This window comes from Oryctolagus cuniculus, chromosome 11 (assembly GCF_051225735.1).
Source record: "Oryctolagus cuniculus isolate XC-2025 breed Fujian yellow rabbit chromosome 11, ASM5122573v1, whole genome shotgun sequence".
In the NCBI taxonomy this organism is placed as follows: Eukaryota; Metazoa; Chordata; class Mammalia; order Lagomorpha; family Leporidae; genus Oryctolagus; species Oryctolagus cuniculus.
Window position 1 is genome coordinate 68,773,347 of NC_142877.1, and position 18,691 is coordinate 68,792,037.

General features: G+C 39.4%; 1 protein-coding gene across 14 annotated transcripts in view; it reads right to left on the bottom strand.

Moving 5' to 3' along the window:
* Positions 1 to 18,691, bottom strand: part of GRIP1 (glutamate receptor interacting protein 1) — a 737,425-nt gene that overhangs the window by 144,784 nt on the left and 573,950 nt on the right. For all 14 annotated transcript variants that reach the window (XM_051846415.3, XM_051846410.3, XM_051846416.3 and 11 more), the window contains 3 exons: positions 15,765 to 15,910; positions 5,405 to 5,488; positions 838 to 913 (listed from right to left, as the gene is read on the bottom strand). In XM_051846415.3, the coding sequence (XP_051702375.3) occupies positions 838 to 913; positions 5,405 to 5,488; positions 15,765 to 15,910 (306 nt within the window). The remainder of the gene's footprint in view (positions 1 to 837; positions 914 to 5,404; positions 5,489 to 15,764; positions 15,911 to 18,691) is intronic.

The following is an 18,691-nucleotide window of genomic DNA, read 5'->3' on the forward strand; positions in this document are numbered from 1 at the left end:
ATTTTACTAGAAGTCACTTCCACGTTGACAGAAGCAGTTATCCCCATCCCCAAAGGGAAAAGTAAGGATCAGATGTTTGGCAATTGGTTAAGAAGCATTTTAGGGCTCTCACATATCGGAGTGCCTGGGTTTGAGTCATGACCCTTCTTTGTATTCCAGCTTCACGATAAAGCACTCTCTGCGGGACTGTAGGTGATGGTTCAAGTGGTTGGGTCCCTGCTGCTCCTGTGGGAGATGTGGATTAGCTCCTGGCTTCAGCCTGGCCCAGCCCTGGCTGCTGAGGGCATTTGAGAGTGAACCAAAGGATGAAAGATCTTTGCCTGACTCTCTGCTTCTCTGTCTTTCAAATACATAAAATATAATAAAACTTAAAAGAAATACTATTAACAATACGGATGCTGGTAATAGTAAGAACCAGACCACCCCCAGGTGTCTTCCCAGGCTGGAAGAGTATCAGTTGGACAGAATACATTTCACATGTTGGCCTTGAAAATGCCAGCTGCCTTTCCCAAGTGCCCCCTGCAGGAACCATATATCTCCAATCTTCGACAGAACTGAGCAAGCTTGAATGTAGGTATTATTACTTATATTTACAACAGGAAACTGAGATCAGAAGTTAAGCAACTTGCCAAAGATATAGTATCTAAGTGTGGAATCTGGAAGTAACCTTACCTTTTTTCTGATTTCCACAACCCAAATTCTTTCAGTTTTCACATCCTAACATATTTGCTTAATAGCCATATTTTATTACAAACTTACAACTCATCAATTTCTATGCCAAAGTACCCAGGTTTACTAAATCTATTCTGAGTAGTGACAGAGAAAGATGAAGCTTACCTGTCAGCAGGCCCTCCAGGACGAACACATGTTATCACAACTGGGCGAGATTTATTTCTATCATCGTGTGCTCCCCCTAGCAAAGAAATGGAATACAGCTTTAAAAGACTTTCCATGTTGCTATGAAAAAAAAAATTCACTCACAAAGCACAACCTAAGAAACTCAAGTGCATTTATTGACGTATGAAGGAAAACATGAAAAATTTCCCTTCTAGCATAGAACAGACACAAGGTCTTACTGGTTTTCTATATAACATGTGCTTGGAGTCGCCATTTCTCCACCTCTTAGTTCATGTATGGCTGACATCAGGGTAATAGATAAAATGGTTAACAACTGCTATGGCAGGAGGATTAACGAATTACACTACCGACCCAACTGAAAACAACAACCAGTACTCCTTTGTACATCTGATGCCAACCTACTCGGGCTGTACTGCAGGTGAATCAGTAGGTCTACAACATGACATAAAGGAAGCAGAAACTAAAGTCAAAAAAGAAAAAAAGAAACACAGGTAGTGAAAATAAGGAAGAAAAGTGATACAAAAAATTTCAAGTTTTGCCTATGTGGGTGGTCTCTAGTTCACCAGTTTCTGACTAGTAAATACAAATGCTATGGTTGATTATTACTGTCCTAATGTTTGCCTGGCAGGACAGACTGACATTTCCCACACTTGGCACACATATAAAGGTCAACTCAAAAAATCTAGCCTAAGAGAAAAATTAAAAGGCATTCAGTTTCTGATGAAGGCAAAAGCTTCCTTTATGTTTCCTCCTATTACAAGTGATTTATTCAATCTGGTTGACTGGTAAAAGCTCCATCTCAGTGTTTGATTCTTTCAATAAGTCTGACGGCTTCTTAAAAATTCCTCTTCATCTAACATTCAAAAATCACCAGTTCTTCAGAAAAAATTATAGAATGATAATCATGACAGTGAGGTATAGTTAAATGCTTATCAATATTTACGTAAGTACCATTAAGCGATTTCTCTTTTCAAGGTGATTCATAAAACAGAGATTTGCTTTCCTCTGAAGTGGTATTGATTTATGAAAGGATGCAGACAGCGAGATACCTTGCCATAACTTTGATTCTGAAGGTCCAAATTTAAACATGTAACGGGGAATGCATGTTAAAGTATGATATACTTTTAAATTTCTTGATATGTGCGTTTTGTCATTACATACTACACACGTTTGGTGCATGATCCTCTGAGATTCTAGTGTTGAGACCCCTGATAGTATGGTGACAGCCTCAATCCTAGCTGCCCAGCAGCAGCATCTAAGATGTGGGCCTCCCCGCAGCTTTACAGATGTGAACGATGAAAGAAAGTTTCTTCTCTTCAAGTGAAAAGGAACTTAGTGGCAGAGTGCTTTTCCTGTTAGCCAAATATATCTCCTTTGAGTAGTTAGCAAGCACTTAACTCACATTTAAGACTCCAATGTTTAGGACAGAACATCATTTTTCACTCTATGGGTACAGGGTTCCATTGTCTGAGGAGTCAAGATTTTAGATGTCATGACTTACAGCATCAGAAATAATTCCAACCACCATCTAAAAGCTCATTTTAATGTTCAAAGTTCTGTTTCCCCCGCAGGATCACAGGACACACAGCAGACTCATAGAATGGCAGCACTCCTGCCTCAGAATCAATCCTTGGGACATTCGGATCTGACTAAAAGGTCCATGAGAGTCTCACAGGCATGGAAAGCCATGACACGGTGGCAAAAAACAATCTAAATGAAAGATCCTGGTGAACAAGACGCCAGCAGAAGGAACAGGCCATCAAGGAGAGAGGCGCCTTTCTCTGAAGGGAGGAAGGAACCTCCACTGTGATACGGCCTTGATTAAACAAGTTCAGAGTCGGTGAACTCAAGGGGCTTCCATAGCCTAGACAGCTCATGGCAAGAGTCTCGGGTGATTGCTGACATCATAAACAAGAGTGCCAATTATTAAATCAACAACAGGAGTCACTGGGTACATGCTCCCCACTTAGGATCTCTGTCCTTAATGTGTTTAACTATGAAACTCAAAAACAACACTACTAATCGAACAATACCCTATACCTTGTGTGGTTGTGTGAATGCAGCCTGTTGAAATCCTTGCTTAGTGTATACTAAGTTGATATTCTGTATATGAAGGTAATTGAAAATGAAACTCGATGAAGGGCGGGATGGGAGAGGGAGTGGGGGGGCGCACGGGAGGGAGGGAGGTTGGGGCGGGGGAAGCCACAACAATACAAAAGTTGCACTTTGTAAATTCACATTTATTAAATAAAAAAAACTATATAACAAACAAAAAAAAGAAAAAGGAAAAAAAAAGAACTTAATACTTTACCCTTTTAGTATTTTTTATGTTCTACTTAAAACTATTGGTTGAACTCTGTAATTAATACACAATTACTCTTAGGTGTTGAATGCTCTAACTAGTACTCAAACAGTATTTTACACTTTGTGTTTCTGTGTGGGTGCAAACTGTTGAAATCTTTACTTAATATATGCTAAATTGATCTTCTGTATATAAAGATAATTGAAAATGAATCTTGATGTGAATGGAAGGGGAGAGGGAGTGGGAGAGGGGAGTGTTGTGGGTGGGAGGGAAGTTACAGGGCGGGGGGAGCTATTGTAATCCATAAGCTGTACTTTGAAAATTTATGTTCATTAAATAAAAAAAAAGATAAAAAATGTTCAAAGTTCTGTTCTAACAGGTTAAGAAGAATTCTCCAATTCTAAGACTTATACATTTTCCATCTGCAATATCTTCACCTCTTTCACAATTCTAGAAATCTCTATTGATCTAAGTTTAGCTCATCTCCCCTCTTCACCAAAATGTTTTATCTGCCACACTAACATTTATGCACAGTACTTTCTCATTCTGACTTATTCATGATTTTTAAGAGACTAGTGGAGACCACCTTTTCAGCTGGGAAAATCCTCCATATGGGCCTCAAACAGATCTAATAATGGAAGTCCTTTATTTGACCCTCATTCAGAAATTATGCAAAGTCCCATAAACTTTTATGTTCAACTAACATATTAAGAGGATTATTAAGGCCTATAAAATGTGGTACTCATAAACTAAAATTGTTTCATTAATGCTAAGGTTTTAAAATCAGTACAGTGCTAAGAAGTTTGATGTTCACAGAAATTAAGTAACATTCAATTAGTCATTCTTTGATTCAAGTGTCTCCCATGACAGTATTTGAGGCTCATATAATAAAACTCTTAGATCTGCACACAGATATTTGAAATTCTTGCAAATTGTAGAATGAACATTTTGTTAACATCACATCATCAGTAGTCTTGAGGAAGCTGTGGATGTTAATTTTTATTATTTCTTAATGATAAATTACTGTTGGCTTAGCTCTTTTACTAGCAATTTGGTTTGTTATTGATTAACTATATAGAAATTGTGATGAATATTTGCACCAGCTGATTTTATGCTACAGGTTTTCAATAATTAGGCTTGTATGGATGTGATTCAAGAAAGCCTTATTTTTACACCTATATTGTAAAAACAGATTTGTGTATAGCAGGTCTCAACCTAAAATTACCCATTCAGTAACTTTTAATCCTTTTCAGCTAGTTATTTTACACAGAAATGGGGGAATTGTTATGGGAAAAGATCTTGGGGTCTGTTGCTCCACCTTAAAGTAGGCCTTGCTCAGAAAAATGCAATTACTGTCAAAACGTCTCAATGAGTTTAAGCTCAGTCACTTGTGACACATCTGCATAACTGAACACATCTTTTGTTCTTTGTTGTATATATTTTATAAATATGCTCATTGATGATAATTACTGTTTTAATAATTTTGATGGATTTTTGACATGAATGAAATACCAGATGTCATAGATAAAACAAAAAATTTAAGAAATGTGAAATGTTAAAAAAAAATCCTGATGCTTCAATAGTGTCCTATTGAACCTCACTATCAGGATTTAAGAATTATTAATGTGGGGTAGAATTTCAGGGAAAAATTGTTAACAATAAAATCATAGAATCAAGAACTATAGCTTAGAGTTAATGGTTTTATAGACAACTCAAAGTCCCCTGAAATTTTTATTATCAGTGCTATCCAATAGTAAGACGAGTTAAGCTGATGCACATAGGTGCCTGAGGGATTAGATTATCTTCAATTCATTTTTAGGAAGCTACAATAACAAAATGTATTTCAGGAGAAATTAATTTAAACAACGTTGGTTAATCCTCCTGTATTAAATCAAATCAAGTCATACCATCAACATTTCTGATTCAATGACACAGAGACGCACAAAAGGGAAGGCAAAAGACATGCTGTGAAGTGATAAATCAGTAATATGGCTGTGAATTGATAAGGTTTACAACAGTGGCTTCCTGCTCTGCAGTAATGCACTAAAAGTTTTATCTTTTGAGTTCTACTTGATTCTCATTCCTTGTTTTATTTATCTTAAGAAGAGTAGGTACAAATATTAAAAGTGACCACATAATGGAAAATTCAATTAATTAAAGATACCTTTCCAGGTCACTCCCAATATTTCACTGACAAATTCTCCAAAAATATCTGATGGTTCATGTTTCCCAACTACCACTTACCTCGTATTACAAAACCAAATGTATTGCCTTCCTTATGTAACGTGACCTCCACCGTTCGGAAAATAACGCTTGATCCTTGTACAGCTGAAAGAGAGAGAAATGTAAGTTGCAAGTAACAATAAGATTTCTGAAATTTTCAATAAAATATTACAAATTTCTCTTGCAAATACTTTTTGTTTGTAGTAAGAAAATAATAATTTCTGTTTACGGAAAATGTTAGAAAATGTCATTGTAATGACATACAAGTAGTACAGAGTAGTTCATCTGCATATAAATGAGTCTTATGGGTCCAAGTGGAAGCTACCTAATAGTTCCTTTTTTCTGTGTAGGAAGTTTCTAGATAGAGGGTGATATTTGCAATGTTTCAACTCCATTCAACAAGAGACAAAGTCTTTGATAAGTATAATTACCTTTTGTGAAACCCCAAGGCAATATGATTTTTGTAAAACTTTATAAATAATTTGTGTATTTATTTTTAAAATTTGCAACTGGTAAGGAGAAAGTATCATTCTCAGATAGCTATCATTAGATCAGGCTGATGCAAATAGATGCTTTGACATAAAAATAGTTGTTAGACAAGGGCAACCTAAATGAAAGTTAGAGAGAAAAAGAAATTCAAAATATATACAAAATATTACTAACTAGGAAAATAAAGGCCTCCTTGTTATCTTTATACAATCATGCTTACATTGTTTGCTTGTATGCTGCTCTTATTTCACAAAATTAAACTGTATCACCAAGTTGTAATCTCTGATTATACTGCACAAATCTATGAGGGTACAAGTTGTATGAAGGTAAGTCACTAAAATATTCTGTAAGACTGCTTCTGAGAAACTGGTGAATAATTCCGGTTGTATAGCATACTACTGCTGAAGTAAAAGACAATATTGTCATAAATCAGTATTATATTTTTATGAACACAGAGAGCTTTTTGTAAATATTTATTTATTTACTTGAAAGGCAGAATTACAGAGAAGAGAGATCTTTTTTATGCTGGTTCTTTCCCTAAATGGCCAGTGCTGAAGTGAAGAGCATCCAGGTCTCTCCCATGGGTGATAGGGGCGGAGGTACTTGGGCCATCGTCTGCTGCATTTCCAGGCACATTACCAGGGAGCTAGATTGGAAGTGGAGAAGCTGGGACTCAAAACAGTGCCCTTATAGGACACTGTATTAACCCAATCAGGCACAATGCTGGCCACACAGTGAGATTTTTATTCACAGAGACAGAAAAGCTTACGATATGCAGAAGTAAACAGCTTTAGATCCCTGATTGGAATTTATATAATGCTATCTATCTACTGTCCTGCTCATTGTGAATAACATATTTTATACTGTTACTAGATGTGGGTTTACTATATAAAGCTATACAAGAAATACACAGTCCCTGACTTAAGATGGTTCAGCTTAAGATTTTTCAACTTTATAATGGTGTGAAAGTATACTCACACAACCATTCTTTCATTTTTCTGTATAGTATTCAATATATTACTTGAAATATTCAGCAATATATTATAAAATAGGCTTTGTGGAAAACTATTTTGCTCAGTCATTGGCTTAACTGTTTTGAGCACAATGAAGGTAGGCAAGGCTAACCTATGTTAGAAAGATTAGGTGGGTTAGGTATTTTCAGTTTATAGTATTTTAAATATATGATGAGTTTAGTGAATTGTAACTCTATGATAAGCCAAGGAACATTTTTATATAGATAGGACTTAAAGGCATCTTTTAAATTATGTTTCTTGCCATTTACAGAAATAGCAAGTGATTTTAATTAATTATGAATTACAATTATATTTGATTGTCAGAAATTGTGGACCTTCAAAAGAGTGCTGCAGACAGGATTATGAAAACTCCACATTTAAACTGACAAAATGGCACACTATCTGGCTGGGACATAAAGTATCACAAGAACTTGGACCTGCAGGAAAACAAACAAACAAAAAAACCCTACAGCTGAACAAACCACTGATTTAATTAAATGTCATATTCTTGGTATCAGGGGAATTTCACTTCGTTGTAATCAACTAGGAACAGTACATATAAACAGCCGAAAGAGTTGATGTACAGTTTTAATTAAATTAAAGAAAACTGAGTTAAAACCAAATGTTTTCTAATTTCCATGACCCAGAAAGCCACTGGAATAAATTGGTTCAGAACATGATCTTTTATTCTACCATTAAGTGACGAAAGAAAATGATACGGGAAGAAATAACTAATGAGCATTTACTCTGTGCCCAGAACTCTCTAAAGTGGTTTGCAAAAATTATTTTGTTTAATCATTAAATCAACTTTCAATTATATACAACCAAATGCTAATTCTGGACCACCTGTCATTGTTGGCTGGGTATCTGTTCTGGGAATGCAAAGTACTATAATTTTAATTTTGCTTTAGCTGACCACAAAATCTTACAATCAAATCTAAAGTCCATGTAAAGATTTTTGGAATTATCTACAGCTTTAGATCGCCCACACTACTGCTTTCCATACCTTCAAAGATAAATGTGAATGTTGTCTATATTTTAATGTAATTAATGAGTAAATTAGATCTTTATAGTTTTTATTTGCCATGATTGGCTCTTGGTGACGGGGTTTTCACCCTCAGTACCAGACATCTTGCATTGCCACATGAATTTTACTCACTGCTTCACACATATGTATGGATATGAAAAGATCCAATTAAGGGGCTTACCTGAAGAGTCAAAGCGCTAGGAAGAAACACATTTCACAGTGCAAAGACACTTTTCTTCTGTATTTTGGTTGTATTCTTGCTTGTTTCTATATGTGAATATGCGTGCACTCCTATGCAGTTCTTTTATTGTGGTAGATCAGATTTTTCTAAATTGTGTGCTCCTTCTCTACTTCCTGACCTCCTACCTCAACAGGAAAACAGGACTTATGTACTTTGCCACCTCATTATGTTGCTCCTGCCCATGTGACTTGCTTTTGCCATTGGGAGGTTAAGAGATGAAAGTCAAGGCTGGTAACAGCTTCTTGTGGATGGTCTTGTTCTCTTTCTTCCTGTGCCAGTGCTTTCTCAGAGAAACTGTTGCTCCTTTAGACTCAATTGCACAATAAGCCTCATGGAGGAAATTTCAGACTTTCCCCTCCATCAACATCCCCACCACCACCACCACCATTATCATCATCATCGTCGTCATCCTCCTGTATCCTCTATGTATCTCAGAATTGAGAAGGAAGAAGGCTGGCTCAGTGACATGCTGGAACATGTTTGAGTTAAAAAAAAGCACTTTTCGATAGAATGACAGTCCATTTTACTAACAGTTTAACAATGCAGACTGCCTTTGCCAATTAGATCATATGGCAGACATTTTTTATTAAATGAGACAAATCTGTAGCCCCAAAGTTTGAATGGAAAAGTATTTAAAGACATGTAAAATGAGCAACTTGCCAGGAATCATACACTTTCCAAATATTTAAGGCTTACAGAGGGACTTTTATGCGTTAACTGAAAATGGATGAAAACTATATAACATTTCAAGATTCTTTAGGGATTATGTGGCACAAGTTACATCTCTAGACCAACTTTTTTTTTTTATTTTTTATGGATTACAATGGCTCCCCACCATACCGTCCCTCCCACCCACAACCCTCCCCTTTCCCACTCCCTCTCCCCTTCCATTCACATCAAGATTCATTTTCGATTATCTTAATATACAGAAGATCAGCTTAGTATACATTAAGTAAGGATTTCAACAGTTTGCTCCCACACAGAAACATAAAGTGAAAAATAATAGATGATTTTTTTAATGATGATGAAATCAGAGCAGACCTATTGTCATGTTTAATCCCAGTGAGAGTCAAGTTGGGAGTTGATAATTTCTTTTTTTTTTTAATTTTTTTTATTTTTTTTACAGAGGATCAGTTTAGTATGCATTAAGTAAAGATTTCAACAGTTTGCACCCCCATAGAAACACAAAGTGAAATATATTGTTTGAGTACTCGTTATAGCATTAAATCTCAATGTACAGCACATTAAGGACAGAGATCCTACATGAGGAGTAAGTGCACAGTGACTCCTGTTGTTGACTTTACCAATTAACACTCCTGTCTATGGCATCAGTAATCTCCCTATGCTCCAGTCATGAGTTTCCAAGGCTATGGAAGCCCTCTGAGTTCTCCGACTCTTATCTTGTTTAGACAAGGTCATAGTCAAAGTGGAGGTTCTCTCCTCCCTTCAGAGAAAGGTACGTCCTTCTTTGAAGACCTGTTCTTTCCACTGGGATCTCACTCACAGAGATCTTTTGCCAGAGTGTCTTGGCTTTCCATGCCTGAAATACTCTCATGGGCTTTTCAGCCAGATCCGAATGCCTTTAGGGCTGATTCTGAGGCCAGAGTGCTATTTAGGACATCTGCCATTCTGAGTCTGCTGAGTATCTCACTTCCCATGTTGGATCACTCTCCCCTTTATTTATTCTATCGGTTAGTGTTAGCAGGTACTAGACTTGTTTATGTGCTCCCTTTGACTCTTAGTCCTTTCATTATGATCAATTGTGAACTGAAATTGATCACTTGGAATAGACCAACTTTTAATAAATAAATACCTAAGAAACAGTTCACAAATATTTCATCTAATAAAGTCTCAAAACATTTGTTAAAGTCAAAAAGAACTTTAAAGTTCATATAGAGAAGTCCTTTCATTTTCATAAAGAAACTGAACCTCAGAAATCACAAATAGCTTGCTAAAGGAGAAACTTCAATCTTTCCTCTATCAGATCACACCCACACACACACACACACACACTCTTTCTCCAGTTCTTTTGGAACTCTGGGGTTGGCTAAGCTGTGACCTTGAGAGCCCACAGTCTTGGCCTTGGGCAGCTTAGCTTCTGGCAGTCAGTTCTTGCTGAGGCTCAACTGCGGGAGGGAGATGGGGCAGGAGGTGTCCCTGTGTTCCCACTGTCTGAGCCAAGTGAACGGAGAGCTTATTAATCTTTTCAATCTCTGTGAACTCAAAAATCTTATTAATTTCTCCAAATGTAATAGAAAGAGACAGACATCATCCTTGGAGAATACACCTCTTCTATCTCATTTCCAGCAGAAAAAAAATGGATATTTTTGCATTTTTAAAATATTTTCCCATTTTCATTAGCTTTGTTATTTCAGGAAGAATAATTTGGTTTAATCATGAGGTCATATTAACTTCTAAACATTTCTGGTACCCATCCTGTCCTTTTTAATTCTACTAATGTGCAGTGGATATAGGAAATCACCTCACTATTGGAAAATTCCAGCAGCCTTCAGGGGTGTAGCCTCTGATCTATTCTCTGTTTAGTCTCTCACAGTGAAAATCCAAAGCTAAGATCTGCTGCTGCTGCCCCCAGTTTTAAAAGCCTTTAAGGTTCCATGTTGCCCAAGTGATGCCATCCAAGTCCCATGATACCACATACAGGTCCTCCTTGTTTGGTTGCTGTGCACCTCCCTGGCCTTATCCCTCTCCAGGCCCTCTCTGCCTTTCCCTTTTTGATCCAGCAACTCCAACCTGTCTGCTGTTTCACCTGTGCGTGTGCTATCATCTTACCCCCTTGTTATACTCCCTGCCCGTAATGTTCCTCTTCCTACTCGACCTGCACTGCCTCCTTCAAGTCTTTCCAAAAATGGTGGCACTGAAGCCATGGGCAATTCTCTATTGTTGGCCTCACCCTGGAAGCTATACTAACACTTCTTTTTTTTTTTTTAAGGAAAAATTGTATTTTATTTATATTCATATTTCCATTGAAATAAAAGCACATAATTAGGGGTGGATGTTGGACCTAGTGGTTAACATGCTGCTTGGAATGCTTGAATCCCATATCAGAGTACCTGAATTTGAGTATGGACTCCACTCTTGATGCTGGCTTCCTGCTAATATGCAACTGGGAATCAGCAAGTGGATTTAAGTGGTTGGGTCCCTGCCAACCGTGTGGGAGACCTGGATTCAGTTTTTGATTCTTGGTTTCAGCCTAGCCCAGCCCGGGATGTTATGGATATTTGGGGGGAGTGGATCAGGAGATTGGAACTCTCTTTTTCTGTCGATCAAACACAACAAACAAACACAAAATCAAGGGGCATTAGTTCCAGACATCTGGTTTCTTTCAACTCCTTGGCAATGGTTTGGGATAGTGACTTCAAAGCAAACTGATTCATGAAAAGTTCAAGGAAACATAATGCTTTCAGTGTAATATTTGCAACAATAATACAGGAGTCTCCCCTTATCCACAGTTTTGATTTCCATGGTTTTAGTTACCTATAGCCAAATATCTCCTTCAAGTCTCCCCAGAAACCCCAAAATCTGAATCACTTAAAATACTGAAAAAAAATCATGAAACATTCATATTCTGAAAACAGGAGGTGCAAAATTCTTTTATTATAGTATATTATAATAATTCCATTTTATTATCAGCTTTTGTTAATCTTACTGTTTCTAATTTATAAATTAAGCTTTATCACAGGTCTGAATGTATAAGAAATACAATATATGTAGGGCTGACTGTGAGCCAAGCTTCATGGGTCCCTGTGGGCAAGGGGGGGACTACTGTAATGGCTAACATTATTAGTTACTTACCAAGGACGTCATAATGGTCTGAATAATGATTAGGTAGTTATAGCATTGAATCCTTACAAAAACCCTACAACTACTATTGCCATTTTACAGACGACAAACCTAAGGTTCAGAGAACTTAAATAACATGCCTGAGGTTACAAAGTTAGAAATGGGCAAAGCTGACATTTAACTAGTGACCATTAACATTTAACAATCCAGGCAGTTATTACTCGATTTTACTGCCTACTCTTGCTGAAAATGAAAAACACTGCAGCAAGGTTTTTGAACTTGGAATTCAATTGATTTTGTTATAAAATGACTGCTAGATTTTCAATGTTAGGTTTTATGTTAAGAATAGGACTTGTGATTGGTAATGCCCACATTCCCTGAAAGCTCTAACATGGTCCCTATGCTTCAAACACCATTTATGCTCCATGATGCTCAAATTTATCTTGGCAGTCTAGCCCTTTCTTCCAAACTCCAAACTCTATCTCCAGCTCTTTCCTTTACATGTCCCCTTGTGCAGCAAAGGTAGCAATTTAAACAACGAAGTTCTCACTGCCCCTCCACAAATCAGCTCTGCCCACATTTTAACCCACCCTTGCTAACACCACCTGCATTCTTCCCATCGCTCAGGTTCAAAACCCTGGGACTGTCCTTAACTCCTCTATCCCTGAATCACCTACACCAGATCCATCAAGAAATCCTCTTGGTCTACCTTCAAAACAGATCCAGAATCCAATTCTTCCACCACCTTTTAACAAGAATACTGCAACAGCTTCTCAACTTACCCCTGAGCTTGTAACCCTGTCCCCTGCAATCCATTCTCAACATAGCAGACAGAACCTTTTCTTGCTCACTTTGCTTCAGCCATGCTGCCCTTCTTAATGTTTCTCGAACAATGCCTGGCATATTCCTACCTTTTGTTCTTAGCACTGACTGTTCCTATGTCTTGGAACCCTCTTCCTTTAGAAAGTAATACAGTCGGGCCAGTGCAGTACTGGCATCAAATATGGGCGCTGGTTCAAGTCCCAGCTGGTCCACTTCTGATCCAGCTCTCTGCTATGACCTGAGAAAGCAGTGGAGGATGGCCCAAGTCCTTGAGCCCCTGCACCCATGTGGGAGACCAAGAAGAAGCTCCTGGCTCCTGGTTTCGGATCAGCCATGCTCTGGCCATTGCAGCCATCTGAGGAGTGAACCAGAAGATGTCGATGTCGATGTCTCTCTCTCTCTGACTCTGCCTCTCTGTAACTCTGCATTTCAACTAAATAAATAATTTTTTAAAAAAATTACTCATATAGCCAACTCCATCACCCCCTTTAAGTCATGGGCCAATGTCACCTTCTCAATGAACTCTTTCTAACAACCCTATTCAAAGTTGCAATCCAACCTTGATCACAGCACTCCCAAACCCTCTCCTTGCTTTAAGTTCTTCTCATAGCATGCATGACCTGTACATATAAATTACTTATTACACTTTTATTATCTGTCTTTTCCTGCTAGAATGTGAATTCCTCTGTTGCAACCCAAGCTCCAACTATATGGTAGTGTCTGGAACATAGTAAATGCTCAGTAAGTCACTGCTGAACAAATGAATTATTATCAACTCTTCAGAACCAATTTGAGTTCTCACCAGTATGGCAGAGCAAAGAGGTTTTCCAGGGTAGCACCATGTTAATAGCAAATAACATAAGACTTGGTGCTCAGACAACATAACATTAAAGGCAAGGCACCAGTAACATGCCTATTACCCAGAGTATACATCATAATAAAGAAGCTTATACACTTCAGAGTCAGACAACCTGGGTCAGATTATAACTATGCCATCTACTAATTTAGGAAAGATACTTAAGCCTCTGCAAAATGAGAATAATGAAGATAATAATGCCTACCCTTTGTTAATTGATTTATTACTTATCACAAACTCTCCTATTGCCTGAAATTGTTCTAAGTTGTTTTATAAATATTAACTCAGTTAATCGTAACAAATCTATGAGTAGGAACTAATATTAGAACCATTCTGAGATGTGAGAACTGAAACACAGAAAGTTTAAGTACCAGTGAATGTAACAGCACGTAGTTAGTAAAAGTTGAAGCCGGATATTTTTTTTTTTTTTTTTTGACAGGCAGAGTGGACAGTGAGAGAGACAGAGAGAAAGGTCTTCCTTTGCCGTTGGTTCACCCTGCAATGGCCGCCGTGGCCGGCGCACTGCGGCCGGCGCACCACACTGATCTGATGGCAGAAGCCAGGTGCTTATCCTGGTCTCCCATGGGGTGCAGGGCCCAAGGACTTGGGCCATCCTCCACTGCACTCCCAGGCCACAGCAGAGAGCTGGCCTGGAAGAGGGGCAACCGGGACAGAATCCGGTGCCCCGACCGGGACCAGAACCCGGTGTGCCGGCACCGCAAGGTGGAGGATTAGCCTAGTGAGCTGCGGCGCCGGCTGAAGCCGGAATTTCAATCTGGCTATTAATGCTAACATTAATCTCTGCTATGTTGCCTTTCCTTGTGGTGAGGATTAAATATGGAAATGCAAGTCAAGTTCCTTTTAATCTTGAGCACTTAATAAACTCTCAAAATGTGTTGTCAGCTCTTATTATTACTACTATTACTATTACTTGATAATAATGTGTTATGAAACAATTTTCATGGTTCAGAAGTGAACATCCATACAAAAAAACATGCAAAATATGCTTTCCTAAACCTCATTGCCAATTATAAAACTTATATTCTACTTAATGCACAGAAGTTATCAATATGTTGACTGCTCCTTAAAATAGTTAAGTGCCAAAGCCTAAATGGGAAATACGATGAGCACAGGCCAGCTTAATAGAAAATGAGTCTTATTCACTGTTTCCCTCCCTCCCTCCCTCCCTCCCTCCCTCCCTCCCTCCCTATCTATCTATCTATCTATCTATCTATCTACCTACCTACCTACCTACCTACCTACCTATTGAATTTATTTAAGAAGCAGAGGGAGAAAGAAAAAGAGAACAAGAGTGAACTCTCATCTGCCAATTCAATCCCCAAATACCTGCAATAGTTTGGCCTGGACCAGGTAAAAAATCAGAAACCAGGAACTCAATTCAGTCTCCCATGTGGTAGCAGGAACCCAACTACTTGAACCAACACTGATGCCTCACAGGGTCTACATTAGCAGAAAACTGGAAACAGGAGTGGAGCCAGGACTTGAACCCAGGCATTCCATGATGCGACACAGGTATCCCAAGTGGCATCTTAGCCACCAACCAAACATATCCACCATGCTTTTAAAAATTTACCTGAGTAGGCAATACATTCTTCAACTTAAATAATTTTAAGGGGTGGTGTTGTAGTACAGAGGGTTAAGCTGGCACCTGGGGACCCCTCGATCCCGTGTTGGAGTGCCTGGGTTCACATCCTGGCTACTCTGCTTCTGATCAAGCTTCCTGATAATGAGCCTGGGAGGCAGCAGATGATGGTTCAAGTGCCTGGGTCCCTGCCACCTACCTGTGAAACTCAGGTAGAGTTTTGGGTTCCTGGCTTCAGCCTGGCCCAGCCCTGGCTGTTGCTGACATTTGGGGAGGGAACAAGCAGGTATATGAGGATCTCTCTCTCTCTCTCTCTCTCTCTCTGTGTGTGTGTGTGTGTGTGTGAGATCTGTCATTCTGCATTTCAAGTAGTTTAAAAAATAAACATCAAAAATAATTTTTAAATATGAAGAAACTACTCTGTCATTCCTGTAATTAGACAATGATGGCAAAGGAAAAGTCTAAGAAGCCATTTGTGTCTGGAAACAACGTGGTACAGGTGTTCTGCTCCTGCGTTGTGATTACTTACAGACTGGTGGAAGTTCATACTCGACTTCAAGAACCACTCTCTCCCCGACGTTCTTCAGCAAGCTGATGATCTCATCATGGCGGAATTTGGCCAGGTTGATCCCATTCACTGCTTTGATGTAGTCACCCACATCCAGCTGGTCACTTCTGCAAAACAGACAATGTCCCTTCAGTGGACCCGTCCTCCCGACTGGCCAGTCTGACTATTTTCCTCTTACTTTTGTGAAGAAGTCTGGAAGGTGGACAGAGCAGGGGCCCTGCCTCCGAGGAAGTGGCCAGCCCCTAAGAGCTGGAAGACAACGAGGGTGGAAGATAGTCAATGAGTCCCCCTACTCATGCCATGTATTACATGCCGGGCTTTCAAAGAGTTCATGGAGAATGGAATGTTTTTGTGCACACAAGGTTGGAAATCCATGCACAGAGAGGGTCTTCAAAAAGTTAAAGAAAAAAACTATATGGAGCCCCCCAAATTTTTTGGCACCAAAATAAATTTATCCCTTAATTCCTTTTTTCATAAACTTTTTGACCTCCTCTTGTACTTTAGAGTCTTACTCTGGGTCTTGCACTATCTTGGATTTTTTTTCCCTGTTGCTACTTTTCTTTTCAAAAGTACTTGTAAACAAAATAAAGAAAACTTTTAAAAACTACTCTGTCTGTAAAGGATTGGTTCTGTAGGGGAAGATCTGAGAAGTTCCAGGTCTTTTTCTTCTTAATCCCTCTCATTTTTGCTGTCTGGATTTCAGACATTTCATAGATTCCATTATCTTCACTAGGAGTTTGCCCAGGGCAAAGGGCAGAGTCAGCTTATTTTGCTATTTATTGCTTACTATCTATTTTTTGTTATTTATTATTTAGCAGGAGTGATATAGAGTGTTGGGGAAGAAGAAATTACAATGCAAGTATTGGTTTTCGGTAACATCCCATTTCTCTTTACCACTATAACAGAACTTTGGCTGCTCTTGGGCTTTTCTCCAAACTCTGCTTCCAAACTAAAAGCAGACAGCAAGACCAATGAAAGGAATTAAAATTTGTGTCACTGATAAGGGCTTTCAATAAAATCTTCTCCCAAAATTGAAATACTTAAAATTCTTTATACATTTACAACTTTATTTGAGAGGCAGAGAAAGAGAGGAGAGAGAGGAAAGGGAGGGAGAGAGAGAGAGAAATGGAGAGTGAGAGAGAGAGAAAGAGAAGGGGAAGGGGAGAGGGAGGGGAGCAGGAGGGGGAGGGGTGAGGGAAAAGGAGGGAGTGGGAGAGAGAGAGAGAAAGGCCCCATCCACTGGTTCACTCTGCAAATATTTGCAATGCTCAGGGCTGGGCCAAACTGAAGCCAGGGATGTGGGAACTCAAACCAGGGATCTCACGTGGGTAGCAACAGCAGAATCTTTTCAGGCATCACCTGCTGCCTCCCAGAGTCTGTGTTAGCAGGAAGCTGGAGTCAGGAGCTAGAGCTGGCTATCAAACCCAGGGACCATGACACATGATGTGGGCATCCCAGCCACTAGGCCAAATGTTCACCCCTACCTCCTGCATTTATTTTACACAGGTCCAGCTCCACGCATTCCCCCTTCAGAGAGCCATCCTTACACCTCCAGCTTGAAGTCCATGCTGTTGCTTTGACCTTGGCTTGACTGCAATCTATGGCAACGTAACCACCTAAGGCTGTTGTAACACGCGCGCTGTTGCTTTTTTACCATTATGGAACCCCATTACTGCTCCCAAACTTCCCCAGGCTATTTTATACTTTTTCACCCCTAGTAGACTGTAAGCCTCTTTAGGGCAGAGACCTTATCTTTAATTATTTTGAAACTTTATCTGCAAAATAGCAATGCCTTAAGCAATGAATATTTGATGATTTTTAATGCTCCATATTAAAGGCCCAGTATTACTTTTAATCGTGGCACTAATACAACTGAAAGCAATATTTTCCCTGTTCATATTTGCTTCAAGGGCTAGACACAAAGGAGCTCTGAAGACATATGAAGCCCTAGCATCATGGACTGGCCATAACTACTATAAAATAAAGGAGGCTGTGGGTGTGGAAAGATGTCTCTTTTAATAGCCTAAGGAAAGTGGATTAAGCTGCTTGAGTTCACTTTAGGCTTTGTTACAAACAATATCTCAGATCATAGAACACTCAGCTGGAGTCAGTCTACAAACTGTACAAAGAGGCTTGTCATTAAAAGTACACATTATTTTGGAAAGATGCTTTATAAAGAAAGAAAATTTGACTTGGAAGTATGTGCACAAGAACATTGGTGTCCAGGATTTAAGATATGCTAACCTGACTTTAGTGAAACCTGCTTCTTCTATCCCCTCTTGCTGAGAGGGGACAGATACTTGTTTATGTATCTATTTGAAAGTCTCATACACAGAGACAGAGAGAGACCTTCAATCAGCTGGTTCACTCCCCAGATGCCTGCAACAGCTGGGGACGGGCCTGGTCAGAGCTGGGAGCAGGGAACTCAATCCAGGTCTTCCACGCAGATGGCAGGGACTCAGCTACTTGATCCATCACCTGCTGCCTCCCAGGGTGGGCATTCATGGAAGCTGGAATCCGGAACAGAGCTAGGATTCAAACCCGGGCACTGCAATCTGGGATGCAGGTGTCACAGTGATATCTGGATCACTGCACCAGACACCTGCCGCTGAGAGCCGTTGACAGTGTGCCTGTAAAGGAAGCCCTGCACTGCACAGCAGCCAGGGCATCCTGCCTTTGGCAGTAACTGGAGCAGCATGTGGCTCAGGGGAAGGATGTGAGACCTCCCTCTCTAAACCTTCTGTTCTCTTGAAAACCGTCTTGGCGAGAAGGAAACTCTCACACGCAGAAAAGGAGAGAGGATGTGGAAAAGCAAAATCTGTACTCAGACTTGGAACGGGGCCTGCGCTCTGTCTAGACGAGCCACATGCCTCTTTGGCAGCTTCCCC